Source organism: Poecilia mexicana, unplaced genomic scaffold (genome assembly GCF_051168715.1).
Source record: "Poecilia mexicana isolate PSO_F unplaced genomic scaffold, ASM5116871v1 scaffold_23, whole genome shotgun sequence".
Lineage (NCBI taxonomy): Eukaryota > Metazoa > Chordata > Actinopteri > Cyprinodontiformes > Poeciliidae > Poecilia > Poecilia mexicana.
This window is the reverse complement of record NW_028263392.1, coordinates 9263788-9282071: the sequence shown is the minus strand read 5'-3', so window position 1 is coordinate 9282071 and position 18284 is coordinate 9263788. Positions and strand designations below refer to the sequence as shown.

Genomic DNA, 18284 nt, shown 5'->3' with positions numbered 1-18284 from the left:
GGTCATAAATATGTGAGGTTCAAATGGTTTAAGCAAAGATTACCGTAATCCTTCTGAAAATGGTCATGAAAAAACTGAAGTTTGAAAGCCGGAAGCTTGCAGGGCAATTGCTTCACACCACACCAAAAGATTCGAAGCAAAACATACGGAAATATTGAGACGTACAAGCAATCTAGAATCTGTGAATGCATTCCCTCTCAAACCTCAGTCTTTCATCTTAGGTAAACCAAAACCTTTCCAAAGTAGTATTTATCCACCTGGTACAAACCTAACACTGGGAGAGATAAGCAAATATGTTTACCAAATAACTTAAGCTGTTCTGTCGACATCAGGATTTATCGTTTGGAGAAGGATCTGTAAATGTCATCCTCCAAATAATCTTGTTTTTTTTCTTCTTCTTCTTGGAACCAGAAAATAAAAAGGTTTTGGCTAAATGAGCTGTCTTGTGCAAGCTTCTTCTGGGAACAGAAATTAAATGCCTGTGGGTTTGTGTTTAACCTCCAATTTAGGGATTAATTTAGTCACTTTCAGTCCAATAAAGTACACATAAGTATAAAAAAAAAAAATCACAGCCTTTTGAACAGCCTCAAAATCCTCAAAAGACAGCAGGGAGAAGGAGAATGAAGCCACAAAAACAAAACTCGTTGCTCAGGCAGCATCAGCTCATATTCCGGGGACTTTCTGGAAGTTTAATCAGCTCAAGAGAAATGAAATTACACGATGAGCCGGGTCTCATTATTAGAGAGAAACCTACAGGAGAATGACTATAACAAGCAGGTGAAAATCTTTACCTTTACTTGATAAAGACCTAATCTAGAATATATAGTTGTAACCAGATATTTACTGACACTTTTTAAAAACTGCCTGACATTAAATGAGGCCAAACATTACGCTTTTAAGTGGGAATGATTAACATTTGCCATATTTCAATTGCCGACAGCCAGCGTTCTGTTCTCAAGGAGACAAAGTGGCGAGTCTCCTGAAAGTCTATTGTTGTGTTCCAGTGAATTTCTTGAAGAAAACCCAAAGTAGGAATGGTAGTGTGGCAATAGTACTGATAAGTTTCAAATATTGGAGAATATTTTTCCACTGTGAATTATGATTGTTTTCCAGGTTTTAACAAACTACAATAGATTTAGTGTCTAAAAAGACAAAAAAAAAAAGAAGAGAGCATCAGACAGACAGATTGCAAAGTGTGAATCGGTGAGAGGAGGAGACCAGGATGGACTGAATAAGCCGTTTGTTTGTCCCTCTGTTGTCCTGCCTGGCCTTACTTGGTGCTCGGCGCCTGGCTTCCAGGGCATCTTCCTTTCACAACCACCTCTGCCATCGTCGCATTGGCATTTTTTCGCTGCTGTGGGAGCGACTCTAAAGCGTGTGTTTATCTTGACTTCTGGAGCGCTCGCTGCAGGCCTGATGATGCAGGGACTGGGGAAGACGGAGAGAGGAGAGCAGGGACGCGACATCGACCTGGCGTCGATGAGATCCACCATGCCAGCCGGCGGCCCACTGCAGGTTAGTGCGTCCCAAACAGACGGAGCAAGTCGGATGAATAAGAGAAGTTTTCCTGCTTTGCTCTGGTTCTTCTTCACTGCATTCCCTCCGTTTACGTTTCCGTCTCCCTTTTCTCTTTCATCTCTGTTGCGTCCCTCCTGGCATATCTGTCCCTCTGAATCACTGCTCCTGTCTTGGCTGCGCCACGCAGCTGTGGTATGTCCTGCGCAAGTGAGAGCTGAGGATCAGAGGGTTGCCGCTTGCCTCTTTAAGGTTTAGGTTCAGAGTCTGGACACTGTTCCGAGACAGAGACGTGATCGCAACATCAATCAAATATCAATTAGGACCAAGGTGTGAAGGTTAATAATGGATTCTAATGGAGCCATTGCAGGTTTTAGGAGCAGGCGAAGAAGAGAAGGTCACCGACAGGATAAAAATCTGACACAAAAGGATGGAGAGTTTACTATATCACAATGACAACAGCATCATATTTAATCTGTATATTTATGACACTTCTATCTCCAACACAGTTATTTGTTTCTGATGATTCGTGATACACTGACAACCTGTCCTACCTGCCTAATGACTGCTGGAGACAGACACCAGCTCCCCAGGAACCTGCAAAGACACAAATAAAGACAACAGATGGCTGGATGGATAATGAACAGAGTTATATACAAGCTCAACATACAGTAGTCTGATTTGTTTACATCTAAAACAATGGCGTGCACACTTTCTAGATCCACTCAAACCTGCCAGCCATCAATTAATGAAATTACACAACCAGTCCAACTCTAAACATGTATCCTGTATGAATGAACCTTATTTGTGCCGACAGCCTCAGTAAGAAAGGAAAACATTGTCCTTTGTGGTGTTGGTAAGCAGCTACAGAGAAAGCAGAAGCTCAACACCTCACAGAGGAGCTTCTAGCCACAATCTGCCGTCGCTTATGTCTGTTGCGACATATGGCTTTGCACAAAGATGTGTGGCCAAGTCCTCACCGCAACTATTCACCGCTGGTGGCTTTAATATCTGTCGACAGATGAAATGAGAAGCATATCATCAACACTGAGGCTGAAATGAGTTCGTGTTGGAGTGAGCCTCTAGGGCATGGCAAAGTGTACATCCTGTTGGATAACTAAGACTGTTTGATGCCTCAGCCATGCCACTCGCGTGTTGTTTGAGCGAACAGATGGTAGCTACTGCAACTTTAAAGACATTGTGATCATAATGTATGTGTGACTATAAATGCCAGCGACAATGCGCAAGAGAAATATCTTAGTCCCAGCTGTGTACTGAGATTAGATGTGGTTTGACCTACAAATTCAAACCTCTGCTGATGTTGCACAATAACCGAAGGGTCTGAAATTAATAGCACGTTGACTCAGATCTGGGGATCCCCTAACAGATCCCCAGATCTGTTAGGGGATCTGTTAGTATCCCCTAACAGATACTAACAAATAGTATCTGTTAAGGGATACTATTTGAGATCTTTTTTCTTCATTTCACATCGCCGCAGTGCCATGACGCAATTCCTAAGAATTAAGCGTAACCTTAAATCCCGTCTAGCTGTGATCCGGGATGATAACATTGACTGAACCTGGGATATTTCATTTGGACTCCTGAGTTTTTCATCCGTCTGTGTGTGTGTAGCCATCATGATGAATCTATTTCCATGGTGTGAAGGCTTTGCACCTCCAAGTCACTCTCTATGTATAGCGCACGGCAGCAGTGTGTGGAGTGCTGATAAAGACTTAGAAATAATCACATGGCCTCTCAAAGCACGAGAGTCAAGTTTCGATGTTAGTAAAAGAGAGAGAACACTCCGAACGCATGTTCTATGTTTAGAAGCAATACTGCTCTTTTTGCGATACCATCTCCTATCCGATTCTGTCAACAGTCTTTTTTTTTTTTAAAACGACTTTTGACGTAATGTGTGTGAAGATGTGTGGCTTTTGAAGGAAATGGCTTCTTTTACACTGATGAAGCCGTAATCTGGAAAGAAAATTTAGATTTAGATTACCACTTATACTCAAATAATTGATTGTTGCCTTTCTATTCATATCCTATGGAGAAACTAAGAAAAACAAAAAATATATGAATTGGTCAATAATAGATATTGTTTACCTCTACAACCTTTTGAATCCTGTTGTCACAAGTCAGCACTAGAAATACTGAAAGCGACCCAAAATAGAACTAGTAAATTCACCAAATTCCTTAGTTAATCCTTCAGGTTTTCTCTGTTTATTTTCCCCGTAGGCACATGTATTCAGGTCTGTGTATTCATTAGTCATTTCCCCCCCCCAGCTCCTCAGTTCAGGCCTCAAGTCAGCTGCAGGTCACTCTGATTTCCAAGAACCAGAACAAAGTTCTTGCTGGCCAAGGCATTTGGAAAAACTCAGGCGCAAAACTCCTGGGAAGTCCTCACGTTGCCCGTCTTCTGCAACATTTGATTATAAAAGTTGACAGAAACAAAATCTGCAAGTTATTCAAGTATAATAGATTATCAACATAGCATCACATCAAAGATGACTCTCTTAATCTGATGTAGAAACTAAACAACCCCATAATATATATATTTGTTTTTTTTCCCCCAATGAGAAAAAAAACAATATGCTTAAAGTAATGGGAAGTTGCAAATCTCGAGTTGCTGAAAGGCATGGAATGTCTTTCAGCTTGAAGGCAACTTGTCTGTCTGATGTAGGCAGATTAGTCACACAGACAACAGGACTTTATTCCAACAGCTCCTAAGGTAGTTCCCAGAACTTTTTGTTCACCCTAAAACCTCTGAGGTCCCTCATAAATCAGTGTGGATGTATATCCCCTGTCCTAATGTCAAGGTATAAACAGAACTTTGACAACTTAAATCCCAGCAGTCTTTCCTGTATGGCAGTCAGAGTCGGTTCTTCAATGTAAACAAGTCTGAACTGGTTAGTCAGTGACTTTGTCAGATAATGGAAGAAGAGGGGCCACTCTTGGGCAAGTCTGCACAATTTAATATTTATACGTGTTATTACATTCATTTTCCATCCCTACATCATATTGCAGAACTTAATGTGTGTGTGTGTGTAACTGTTACATTCAGGCAGGGGGTGTGAAGTACAAGAAGCTGTGCGATTGTCTTTGCGATTCTGGAAACTTTTGAGTGTAATCTTCAAATGAGACGAGACTTTAAACTGTTGTAATGACTGACGTCCTGACAACCCATTCAGAACATTACCTTTAATTTGTAAAAAAAAAAAAAAAACTAAATATGAAAGGATTATTTCCCCTCTTTCTAATAAAATATCTCCTACTTTGTTAGCCGATCACAAATAATCTCAATAAAACGCGCTGATGTTTGTTAAATACGAAAACATTCAAGTGGCATAAATCCTGTTGCAAGGCACTCCAAGTGAATATATATTTGATCAGTTTATATTTTAATAAACTGATCAGAAACGGGTTCAGAACATGGCTGGGTGAAATTCCTTGCCCCCATCTGGGGAGAGTAAACACACACCCTATGACACATTTTCATTTTTGACCCGTTGTTTCACTTGTTTTCCATGCAGTCATTTAAAAACTGAACTTAAAAATGATAGTACTGTCAACTCTGATTAGCTGCATTTATGGTGACCAGTTAAGCTTAATCAAAAAATGGTTCAACTTTGAACAGCTGGAAAGCAAAAGAGATGTTAATGATTACCGGGTGATGTGCATCTGATTTCAAAATTTTACTTTCATTTCAATATGACTCATCATTCTGGCAGCATGTGGATTTTCTTTCATCTTCTTTTTATATATAGTGTGTAAAAAATTGCACTCACGAGTATTCATATTTGCATACAGTCTGACAACATATTGAATTAAAAGCCTCTTAGGACTTTTGGTGTGTGTTTGGGATTGTTGTCCATTTGAACCACCCAATTATGTTCATAATCTGAGACAAAATTGACGATTTTTCAGGTAAGTCCTGTATCCTACTCTTCCATTTTTCTCCAATAAAACAGCCCATAGCATGACGCTTCCACCACTATATTCAACTGCTGGTGTATGATTCTTAAGTTTGAAAGGCTCGTCTTCTATTGTCACAGATACCAAAGTATTTTCTTGTTCATTCAAGGAGAATTTAGCTTTTCAATGTGGGCACTGCCAATTTAGGACAAGTTGCAGCTTTAAAGAGGCAGTTCACAAACAATTTCCCCCTTTTTCTCAGAGTTTGCATGAGCCCAATAAAGCCTAGATTGACTGATACTACAGAGTGTCAGATATAAACAATTAAATCATGACCCCCGTCTCCCCGTCTCTTGCTCTCCTCCTTTCTCGTAAACTCATAATTACATTGTCAGGGTGAAAAAGAGCAGTTATCTGGCACCGTTATTGTCACCACAAACTCTGCTTCCCCTTGGGCTGGAATCTTGTTTTCAGCTAGTGACAGACTCATTCTGCTCTCTGCATGATATGGTTTATGATGACAGTAATGTCAAATTAAGTTAAGTGGCTCCTCAGAGCATAGGAATAAATCACAACGAGCGGAGTTTGGGCTGAGAGTTTTGTGCCACGCTTTTTCGTCTTTGTCCACTTCGTCCTAGTCGCGCTTGCCAAGAAGCAGCAGGAAGCCCCTCTCTCTAACGCCTGGGCTGGCTCGCTGGGACTCTACAACACTACAACTCAAGTATGCATGCACACACCCCAGCAGATGCACATAAATCACAAACACACACTAGGCCTGTAAAGCTAGCTTCTCTCATTCACTCTCAATCTTGTCTGAGGCACTTTTATGACTCCTTATGTACTCTTCTCTTCAACAACAAAAAAAGAAAACATTACTGGATATACGTTTTTCTTTCAGGTAAATATCTCACCACTAAACAAAGAGTCCATGCATGTAGTTCGGATACGAATACAGAACTTCTTGGCGTTTTCTTTCTGAACTTGTTGTTTCATAAGAAATGGTGCTAAAACGAGAAGTGACATTTATTGTAACTGTCCTCGACTTTCTCTATGAAATGTGTTGCTATTAGCTAGGTTGTTGGGCTTATGCGTTTGTGTTAAGACTGAGGTCACTCGGAGGTAAATACAGACCTCTTTCTATCTGTGTTTCCCTGCCCTTCGGCAAAGCGGTTAAGTCACTGGATAAGACAAAGTGAGTGTCTGTGGGAACAAACCCAGACCTGAATTTTTCTGCTTGGTGTTGCATGCATGTCTGGCAGCTTCTGTGTGCATGTATACAAATGCAGACGTATACATAAGTGTATTAAAAAAAGCAATACATATTTAAATTACAAGCTTTGGAGGTGGGTGTCGTGTCTAATCAGAGGTACAGAGGGCATAATGAAAGTTTAGAGAACAAATTTGCGAAAAAATGACAAGAACTTGTGTCCAAAATTGGATTGTTGCCAATCCAGAGGCGTAATGTAAGATTTTCCAGAGGTATAAAGATCTAAAGTTGGGGCAAAGCATTAAGGAATTGTTTTTATTTCTTGCAGCAGTGGTTCAGGCTTACATCATCTAGCCATTGTCAATGAAGCGCCTCACTGCGTCTGTGGTGCTGATGGAGCTAGCGTTAGCTTCGTCACAGTGAGATCAGGCCTACTGGGACACAAACCCACTGTTATTTATACTTATTAATTCTTCTCTGCGTGAATCCATAACAGAATTGGAAGTCATAAATTCTTGTTTTAATAGACAACCATTTTCTATTAATGCAATCATGACTTTAGAAAAGTCATGAATGTAAAGTCCGAGCTTTAAAATGATTTGGATTATATTTATTGATCACTGATGACCATAAAGTACAGGAAACTATTTCTGTTGCGTGCCATAGAAAGATCATATAGAGACACTTGTGTTGCACTTTCAACATTTCCCATGACCAAAACTATGCTTCACATATTTTTTTTTTCAGCGTCACATCTCCCTGTGCAAACATCTAAACATTTTATTTATGGGCTTCTGTGGAGTTGAATAAATAGCCATACTGATGTTTAGTTACCTCTACTGTTCTCAGCAGTGTGAGTGTGTTGGTGCATGATGACCTTCACAGTGAAAACAAACATCCTCGGCGTCTGTCGGGCAAACCACTTACATTTTTTTCCACAAGCAAAGCAGTAACACAAAAGTGTTGATCAGGCATATTAAGCAACTGGAGCCACTAAACAGTAGGCCTCCATAAGATACGTTATTGCTGTAGCTGGACCCCAGTCTGCTACAATGCTGGAATGCCGGGACCAAGTTAATGAACTGGTATTAATAATTCAGTGCTGAAGGGCTTTCTCAAGAGTAAATTAGAGCGGTGGTTTCAAGATCTTTAGTGTTTGAGATAATTATGTAGCTCTGTGATTGACATGGGTGCTAATCATGTAATTTCCTAATATTAGATTCATTGTTGGAGTTTATTTGCACGCAGGTCTTTTTCGAGTTCCAGTTTGGAAAAATAAGGAACAGGAGGAATGTGGACAGCTATTTTAGGGTAATCTAGACTGATAAGTTGATTGTATTGTTTTGGGGGTTTTTAGCTTCAGTGGTTTTGACCAAGAAACGGAACAAGCAGGATCATAAATAAGCAAAGAAGTTATCATGATGGCAATAAAATACCAGAAAAACAAAATAAAATCTGAGATTTCAAATGATCTAGATCACCGTCCAGTGATAACCATAAAATACAATAAACAATTTCTGTTTTAAGCTACAGAATAACATACAGGCTTTGACGTTGTTTGTGTCCCAGGAAATTGTTTTGCTTAATGTGTGCAAAGTGGATCTTTACAGGTGGGAATTATAGGAATCATCTTGACTGGGTGCACGTGTGCTTTCCAATATGTATAAAAGGTATGCTTTAAAGTGAAGCAGCATGTGCCCACATGTATAGATGAGCACCACACTGGAAGAGTTGCATTTGTGTGCATGCAGAAGACACTTCTTTACCTGAAGGAATGTCCACAGTAGACATTTATATAGTTAGTTGTGTAGTTAGTTGTGTATGCATATTTATGTCCTATAGGTCCAACATATGCGTTTTCCCCCTGTAACATATGTTCGCAAGGCAAACACAGTCTGAAGTATATATACACATAATAAAAGGAAAATCATAAACCTGGATCGATGGTTGATCATGTCTGACTGGTTGAACCAGCACAGGCTACTCTTGTAAAACCTCTCTTCTCTTTGTCTCCAACTGTCACATTTAAAGTACAGGAAAATAAAGTCGGCAGTCATTGAAACCAAACTACAGTACAGTACACATCAAAAGTCTACACACCCTAGTTAAACTGTCAGGCTTTTGTGATGTAAACAAATGAGACCAAGATAAGCTCATTTGAGTAGGAATGTCACCTTTAATGTGCGCATCGAACGGCTGCGTTCAAGTTCACGTTAAGCAAGAGCTAAAACGCACCTAGTCAGTTAAAGTTCCACTCATTAATAGCAGATACATTTAATTTGGTTTGGAAGGTTTTTTCTTGACATTTACAGGAGAATCTGAATGTTCCACAACGCATTTTAAAACTCAAGTAAAGGTACTTGTTTACTTGTGTTGCATATTGTCCTGCAGCCACTGGTGCAGAATTCTTGGAACTCGGGAAACGGGATAACTCTCACTCACGGGAAGCGAATGCTGCAGACGGTGATGAAGGCCGGGGCCATGAAAGCCAGGAAGTCGCTGGGAAGAATGTCCTGTGACGTCACTCGAGTTCGACGGCCCGGGGGGAGGTTCAAACTCCCAACATCTGTGGGAAAGAACATCTCTGTGGAAAGAGAAACTTAAAAGAAAACCACTTTCTCGTTTCAGGAGTTCTCCGTTCTCATAGCACCTGCTCGCACGATTGCACATCTCCTGTTCTACCCAAAACATATCCACTCAGTGTTGCTGTTTATACTAAATCACACACACACACACACACACAAGCCTTCAATTAGTGTGCCCATCCTAAAATCCACTTGTCTTGTTTGCTTTGGATACAGCCAACTGTAAATTGAGATTAAAGCGCGGCAGTTTGTCTTTTTTAGGTCATTGGATTTTAAATCAGTCAAAACCTCAAACGCTGTTGGGACTTGTTTTCTAACCGCAGTGTTTGCCACGGCACTCAAAAGCTCACATGACTCGGGTCCTTTGATCCTTTAATGATTTTTAAAGGCTCAGCACCTACAGTGTGCCACGCAGAGACAAAGAGCAAAGAGGAAACATGCACGTACTTTGGAAAAAAAATATGTACTTTGAATGGCTATAACATTTGTTGACTGTGCAGAAACGGCACTTTGCAAAAGTATTCATACCCCCTTAACCTTTTTCCTCATGTAACGCTTTCTTCTTGCCACTTTTTCACAAAAGCCTGATTTGTACAATAGTTATTTCAGCATTCTTCCCCCCCACTTGAGCTGTGGATCTCTGAAGCGCCTTTAGAGTTACCATAGGCCCATTGCCTGCTTCTCTGATACTCTCCTTGCTTGACCTGTTTAAGTAAATAGCCACATCTTGTCCAATCTGCTGTAGCGCCATACTCTTTCCATTTTCAGATGATTGAATAACCAGTGCTCTGGGATGTTGAAAAGCTTTTAAAGCTCCTTTTACAGCTTTAAACGTTTCTACATCTTTGGTGTGTTTCTTGGTTTTCTTGATACTATTTAATAACTTATGTTTTACAAAAAAAAACAAAAAAAAAACACCAGAGCCATTCACAGAACAGCTGGATTTATGCTGAGATTATGTCACACAAATGTAGAGTCTATTTATTAATAAAGGGAATTTTGCAGGTATTTGGAGCACTTGATTTACATATCCTTTCCCTTTCTTCAAAATCATGCACCATTTGTTTGTACTGATTGACGTTTGCAAAGTATTGTTTTATAAACCTCTTTTACCATGTTCACCAATGTGCCAGTCATGTGCAGTCACATGAAAAAGAATCTAAAAAAAAGTCCCGCTATTCGTATTTTTATCAGTCTGCTGCTTCACTTACTGAAACTGTATCTGACGCCAAAAGATTTCCCTGATGCCCGATGTAGACCACAGTTGTTTCAGCTTTGTGTTAGTGCTGTATAAAAACCAACTTGGAAAAAGTTCGTTTAACAACCAGAGTGCAATTACAAAGCCATAAAGTCCTTCTAAACATCCTCCACTACGTGTCTGAACCGCTCTCTGGTGGACTTTGTTTATCCACACCGTTCACTCTGTGCAGACTGACATGTCTGTATCAACAGTTAAGTTTTGCAAAGAATTGATTTTATTTTTTTTAAACAGTCGGCGGTTTCAAATCCTGCTGTGTATGATGCTACAAACACACACCGTTTTGAGCCAGATCTGCAAAACACCAGCTGGAGATATTAAATCACCTAACAATGTTTAGAAATGTGGGCCCAAAGACTGTTTACGAATTGAGTTGAAAAATCCGGATTACAAATGTTTCTCTGTGTGATGCGCCGGGAAGCATCTGTTTTGTTTTTTTTTAAACCTTAAAACAGAGTGAAAATTAATGGCAAAAACGGTTTCCCCTGCTGTTTTAAGTTTCCACAGTGAAGTTCACTTTTTCTCATGCAGTTTTACACAAAGAAGCTGCAAGATATCAAGGTTAAATCTGATCCTTCTTGTTGGGAAAACACTCCTGATCTAGAGGCCCATATGATGCCCTTAAAAGCTGCATCATATGAGTTTGAAGAAATTTCTCCATCGTGCCTGCTGCTAGCATGTGCTTGTTCCAAATGAAAATTAGCACTTTCTTCTTTGATTTCCAATTTTGACTTCCAATGATTCACTTCCTGCTAAAGCGCCCCCTGGAGGTTGAAGAAAAATCCACAGAAAAGCCGCACCGGGCTACAAGCCGCATGGTTCAAAACTTAGGATGAAATTTAGCGGCTTATAGTCCGAAAAAAAAGGTAGGTTGTATTAAAGTTTGTAATCTTTTAGTCCATCAAACATTTTCTTGTTTTAAAAATAATGTCAACATTAACTGAAATGAATCATATGTAGTCTGGAGGTTCAAAGAGCATGAAATATTGTCTGCCTATTATACATTTAAAAAAAATAATAAAGGATACCAATACCAAAAAACAAAGCAAAGATTCAGATTGTGTGTGTTCTTTGTAAACTCACATAAGTTAATAGAGTTAAACATGATAATATTTTTTATAAAATCATATAGAGACTGAAATGCACAAAGTTGAGCAGTAGTATCCAAAGTTTTTGCTTAAATTCCAAACTTACAATTTGGGGTATTTTGTTTTTGTTGTCATTTTTTCCTCTGCTTAACAAATACACACCAGACATTTTAACGGAACAAACAAAGCAACTTGATTTGTGTAGAAAAGATCTAAGTAAAATCACTGTTATGGTAACCGAGACGTTTTCAAGTAAAAACTCCTTTTTTGAGTCCTGAATACTTCAGGTCATTTTAAAATTTAAAAATCAAGAGTTCACCATTTGGCACATCGGAGCGGAGGTTCAATGGCTGGATGGACAGATAAAACAAAGGCCACACTGAGTTTGACGCAGGGAAATGTTCCTGCTTTTGAACACAAAACTTCACACACAAAAAATCATCACGGCGACACTGAAAACACTTGTGTTTATGATCATGTTTGTAAAGTTACCATGACAGTGAGCTGTGGGACTGAGAACATTGCAAGTGCACACACTGCTGGCATATGATAGAAATCAAGATCCACCTGGCACAAACCCACAAGAAGTGTCACACAGTTAAATGCACGCACACACACACACACACACAAGCATGTCCGCCAAGGGGTATTATGAGCGTATTACAGTATTTAAAATACGTCAGGCTCTTTCATAACATGCTCCTGCAGGATGACTGACGGAGAATAACCAGGTGTTTATGGACTCTTTTTCCACACACACACACACACAAACACACACACGATTAAAACATCAAAAGTTGATAATTGCAGTAAAATTATGACATACTATCAACTTTTACTCCAAGAAAAGAGAACGTAAAACACGAATAAGGTGCTTTAAAGTTTAAAAGGCAAGAAAACAGAATTCCACATAAGGCACCAGTTTAAAGTGTGTGCAGTCAAAAGTAGTTCCAAAAATGGGCCAAAAACGTTTTTAAAAGATCATCAGATTAAATTCCTCTTTCTTTATAGACATATGCACAGACTGGGCTAAGTTAATCACTACCCAATGTTCTAAATAACATGAACCCACTCTAGGAGCAAATTACATTATCATTGTTTCTTCAACTTATGCAATATCGTAGTCGTAGTGTTGGATGGAAATGTAGTGACGACAAGGCGTGGCTGCGTCACGCTTGGAGAGCGAAGACTTGTGGGACTGAGTCAGTCTATGACTCTGTTATAATTGTTTATGCTCTTATGCTTTGGCTGGACCACAAATGTTTGTTGATCTTTGATGAGGCTTCCTCTTCTTGCATGTCCAAGAGTTATTTAAGCAGGACTATTCACTGCTTACTTGTGTGTCGTGATTAAAATTTGGATAGATATTAACATTTTATGCACTTAACACAACAAAGTTACACAAATTAAGTACAATTGTTATTAGAAGTTATATATCATACATACAAATTGATCTTACTGCAGTTAATATTTAATCCTGATTCCTACTCAGATTTGGTTGTTTTTTTTAAATGTCTGTTTTTATGTCCAGATTTTTTCTTGCTCATTATTTTTAAGGTTCACCTTTATGTAAGCAAGACTGAGCTAAGTAAGCATCTCACTGTATCATAGCGTACATCTTGATAAACAGATAATATTCTGAGACTGATCAAATTAAAGTAAAGCAGCATTAAACGGTGCAGCTTTAAACGACCGGGCTGCCCAAGGAAGTCATGCAGAGCAGAAAGCAGCCAGTTCCAGAGTGAGGAACTGAAATAGGAAACTAAGTCACATCATGTGGCCCAAGTTGGAAAAGGGCATCAGCTGATATCAGATCAGAGCCAAGCTTCCTCTGCTCCTCTCAGATGGCAGATGGAGGCCCGGGTGGAAAAGAGAACACGCTCCAGAAGTCCAAGTTAGAAACCGATGCGCGGGTTAGCAGAAGGTTCCCTGTGTTCTTTCCCCGAGTCCGGTCGGCGTAAAAATCGGACTGCGTTTTCTCTCTGTGTGGGGGGGGTCAGTGTTTCTTTAAGTGAGACTGCTTCACTGCTGGGGGTCTGACACAAAAGGTCACTGAAGGTTGGCAAGTTCACGATTTATTTGTTGTTTTTATTTCTCACACATACCCAAAAGTAAAATGGAAATAAAAAGTTTTGCAAATTTAAAGCTGCCTTTTAAAGAATCTGTAATTATTGTAGAAGATTTAACTCCACATTTGTTGAGTTTATAAACCTTTATGGTTTTGTCATTTAAAAAGTTAATGTTAATCTATGATTTTGTTTTGTGAACAATTTGGAGTTGTATTCCACAGAAAAATCTGAGGAATCGCTGTATTCTCTAAGTGCTCACAAATACTTGATTATATGTTAGTGTTTAATTTTTCAATGCTGGCAAAAAGCAATTTAAAGGTTATGGAGGTTTTTCAGTGTTACTGGCTTATGTTGGAAACACAAGCAGATAACCAATCTGTTACTTCCTGTCTTACTACAAAATAAAAGTCTCAATCATAGATTTAACATATCTGCCTTTATGTTTTGGGTCGATTATAATAGCCTAAGCTAACATCACCCGACAATGTAGCATTTTAACAGCAACTAAACAGAACTTCACAAGACAGACTTCACTTTGTCAACAAACTTTCAGAGTGTTTTTTTTTTTATAAATCATGAAAAAAGTCACAAGATCTCATTCCATGAGTTGTGGTTACACACCTAATATTTAAGTTTATGATTCTCTACATCTGTCTTTCAAAAAAGACCAGACCAATGGTATGAAAAAATAGTTTAATCCTTAGAGATTTCTTCTGTTTTTGCCTTTCAGTTACACTGACATTACATTTTTTTTTATGTCAGGTGAAACCAACCCGAGTAAACACAAAATGTAGTTTATTTTAATTTTTTTAAAAGGAGAAAAAAAGCTATCCAAACCAACTTCTTAAGGACAGTGAAATTAAGGGCCCAAATGTAGAAACCTGGCAATGTTGAAAAGAAACCAAGGTTTTGAACTGACCAAACAAAGTCCGGACTAATCTAGTTCAGATTCTGTGGCATGATCATAGAAAGATTTTAAATGCTCAAAAGCCCTACAACAGGGTTGAGTTGCAATAATTCTTCAAAAAAAAAGTGTGGGGCAAAATTTCTCCATGGAAATGCAGGACTGGCTTGTTGCTATTTAGTACAACTGATGACAATTGTTACAACCAAGGGTTGCACAACCGGTCATTGGGTTTAGGGATAATAAATGATTTCACATTGGGTTAGATTGGTTTGGATTGTTTTTGTTTTCTTAATAATAATAATAATAATAATAATAATAATAATTATTATAATCGCAACAATAATTTAAAAACCACATCTTTTACTTACCAACATTTGTTTTCATATCACTCTAGTTTAACTTGTTTTAAAGCATAGAAAGGTAACTGGACGTTCTGTCAGGCTGTTATAGTTTCACAAAAAAACAAACTTCTTTGACGTGAATAAAAAAGGACTGAGGGGTGGGGGGGTCGTTTCCTCAAATGCATGCGCCATTTTAACACTGCTAGCAGTTTTGCTAATTATAAGGCAGCGAGCAGAGAGATACTTTAGCTACGGACCAAAGGTCAGGGGTGAATAGCTCTTAGCCTGCTGCATGTTTGTAAAGTGGCCTTAAATCATGTGTACATGCTTGCATGTGTGTGGTGAAATGAATGTGGCCCCTTCCTTGCCTTTTTCAACGTCAAAGTGAGGGCTAGAGGTTATCTCAACAATCCCCAAATTACGCAAAACGACAGACACAAAAACACATGGCCACTCGTAAGCTTTTGTTGAATTATATGCGGTAGCAATCACGTTTTCTAATTCTTTTTTATTAAAAGCAAATGTTGGAATTTACTGGGAGATCAGTGTCAAGTGTTGAATCTTTCCGACACTTTTTTCCAGGAGCCCCACTCGTGTCTCTGACTCTGTATCTATCTGCTTCCCTTCAAACCGTCTCTTCCTTTTTCTGTCGTCTGTTTCTTGTCATCCGCTTTTTTTTTTGTTTTCCTCCCACTCCCTTAACCAAAAGGGCCGTTACGTAAAAACCAAAGAGAAAGACGAAGCCTTCAGGCAAAAAGAGCACATGGGAAAAAAATTAAATATAGTCAAATATACTGGCACGGAGACAAAGAGACAGTGAAAATAAGATACAGTACATGAAGAGCAACAGAGAACCAGAGATCCACTCCTAGTCGAGCTTCTCTTCCCATTGGCTGTTAAGCTGTCCAACTAGAGTCCAGGGGAGGAACACTTCCTGTCTAAGCATGCAGAGAGCAGGAGGTGCTCCCATGTGGATCTGTGTGTATTTGCACCACAGAATATTTTTATATACTCCTCATTCAGGTACACATTATCAGTATGCGTAATGTTGACGTGTGCGTATAGGGGAGCTTCAGGTACAGGTCGTGTACATTTTGTGATACGGCCCTGAGTCCAGGTATGAGAGTTTTACGAAGACTTTTTGGATGAGTGAGAAAGCAAGTTTTTATATAAATAGCAACCTCAGAAACTAAACAGGGAAAGAGCAGCTCTCTGTGTCAAAGTGCAGTTTACTTTCAGCTCTCAGTTACACACACAAACATGTACATATTTATATAACTCCACACGCTCCTCGGTGTCTGTGGTTGCCTTTTCAAACTTTGGTTCTCTACCAGAGACCTGTTACTTGGAGTATTCCTAACTGGAAAGAGATCTCCAACATTGTTCCTGGAATCCACTGGAGCTTCTCCCTCTCCCAGTCTGTGGGTCATAACCCGATGACAGCGTGATCACTGTGACCTTGGCTTTCTGAAACCTCTCCATTTCCTCTTTGAGCCTCTGGTATTTCTCAAGTTTCCCATGTTCCTTCTTCTTGATTTGCTGTCTGTCACTTAGGACCTCTACGTCAAACATCACCACAATCTCCAGTTCGTTAGTTGTGTTACCACACTGTATGCACTGCGCCTTGTTAGTAAATGCCAACAGCAATTTTTCAATTCAAAAGCAAGATTTGTGTGATTGATCTCAGCCAATGCCCAGTCAACATTTACACGTGGAACCAATAGAATAGGAGCTGAAAAATGGCCACCAGATGCGACTGGAATTATGTTACAATATTCCATCATGTTAATTCTGTGTACATTTCAAAAGGCAAAGCAATTCTAGTAAACGTGGGACCAATTAGCTGAATTGGGATTTCTAGGATGCCTGTGACGTAGTCCTACAGTAAAGTCCGTGCCAAAGTCCAAGCACACAACACGCACACAAACATACGCACATTCGACATAACTTACTTTTTGGTTTCAGCACAAACTGCCGCAGCTCGACGTAGGTGCTTAGGCATCATATCCATCCTAGCTTGTAATTTTCAGTGTCAAACATTTTTAGATATTGAACCAAAGCTATTTCCGGATTAAAGCGCGCCGGGAGGGAATCACGTGACGGCGTAATGACATAATCAAGAAGACGTTGTGCAAATTCTTCTTTTCCGTTTTTATGGCGGTTGGCAACGGTGTCCAAATTGAGTGTTTTCTATGAAATTAAATATTGTATTTTTGGTCACAGGTTTCTTTTTTCAGTGTTATAATTATTTTATTAATTTTGTATACTTTGACATAGGTTTACTTTAGCTAAAAGTAACTGTCTAGCTTTATTTTGATGTTGTTTTGGTTGGTTGGGGTTTTTTTTTGTTTCGTCTACTTGTGGGCGGAGCCTGTGACTATAGAACAGGGCTCTGGAGCGCATGGAGTTTAGATTTCCAACACGTCGAACGGAAGGTGATGGACTTGAGCTGCAATGAAGGTTTTGCTGTTTTGTTTTGTTTTATAGATTGCAAAATCTATATGGTGCCCACCTGATTGACCAATCATGAACAAAGGTGGAGCTTAAACTTCCAAACCCAAGAAGCCCCAAACTCGTAGTTTGCAAACTTTATGTCAAGTGTTGATACCAAGATTTCCAAATATCATCATCATGGCAGACATTCTGGAACAATATCACCCCAGAACTTTGACCCATTCAGTTTGTTATGCTACAAATAAACATCCCCCAAAATTGTAACTCATTATTGGCTACCTTGCATATAAAACTAAAATGTTCATGTTTAAATTCAGTATTATAAACTATCATGAGGTCGTGACATTTAGAAAGTATTAATGCGGATCTGTACTTTTGCTTTCATTTTATTATTCACATGGTATTAAATATGGAATAGTCATATTATAAGTGCAAATTATTTTTGTTTACCTTAACCCCACTGTACAGAACTTTTTGTTTGTTTGTTTTATACTTCTTCTTTTTATTTATTACTTTGATTGCCCGTCAACTTTGCTGCTGTTGTACAGAAATGTCTCCATTGTGGGACAATAAAAACTGCATTTCTTCTTCTTCTCCCTCTTGGTTAGCACTGCAGCCTCACAGCAGGAAGGTCCTAAATCTTTCCGTGTGGCCTCCGCTTGTTTTTTTTTTCTATAAATGTGTTGTCTTTCTAATAGTAGTCCACTTTAAAGTTTATCTTCTGTAAGAATCAGCATGTTCTACGGCATGACCATAGGGCAGTCTTTTTTTCTTTTTTTAGATTAACACAGGCTGAAACAATGCTTGTTTTGATTCTCCATATGCATTCCTACATCATATGGTTTTCAGCAGGGAGATCGACATGATAAATGCTCCTTTAAGAAGCTGGCATGATAGAAATCCTCCCTCAAAGCCAGGTCACATTCCATTCGGGAAGCTGAAGTA

General features: G+C 39.1%; 1 protein-coding gene across 6 annotated transcripts; it reads right to left on the bottom strand.

The window, feature by feature from the left end:
• Nucleotides 1-668: 668 nt before the first annotated feature.
• Nucleotides 669-17573, bottom strand: LOC148152494 (uncharacterized). Of its 6 annotated transcripts, none has more exons than XM_088003273.1 (4): nucleotides 16838-17573; nucleotides 9006-9221; nucleotides 2070-2112; nucleotides 669-1717 (listed from the first exon to the last, which is right to left on the bottom strand). In XM_088003273.1, the coding sequence occupies exons 1-4, from the start codon at nucleotides 16894-16896 to the stop codon at nucleotides 1607-1609; spliced, it is 429 nt and encodes a 142-aa protein (XP_087859399.1). In that variant the 5' UTR covers nucleotides 16897-17573; the 3' UTR covers nucleotides 669-1606. The 6 variants fall into 6 exon arrangements, with proteins under 6 accessions (XP_087859399.1, XP_087859401.1, XP_087859400.1 ...); XM_088003275.1 differs by having other exon boundaries at nucleotides 669-1932; nucleotides 16838-17572; XM_088003274.1 differs by having other exon boundaries at nucleotides 9006-9203; nucleotides 16838-17570.
• Between the last annotated feature and the right edge of the window lie 711 nt (nucleotides 17574-18284).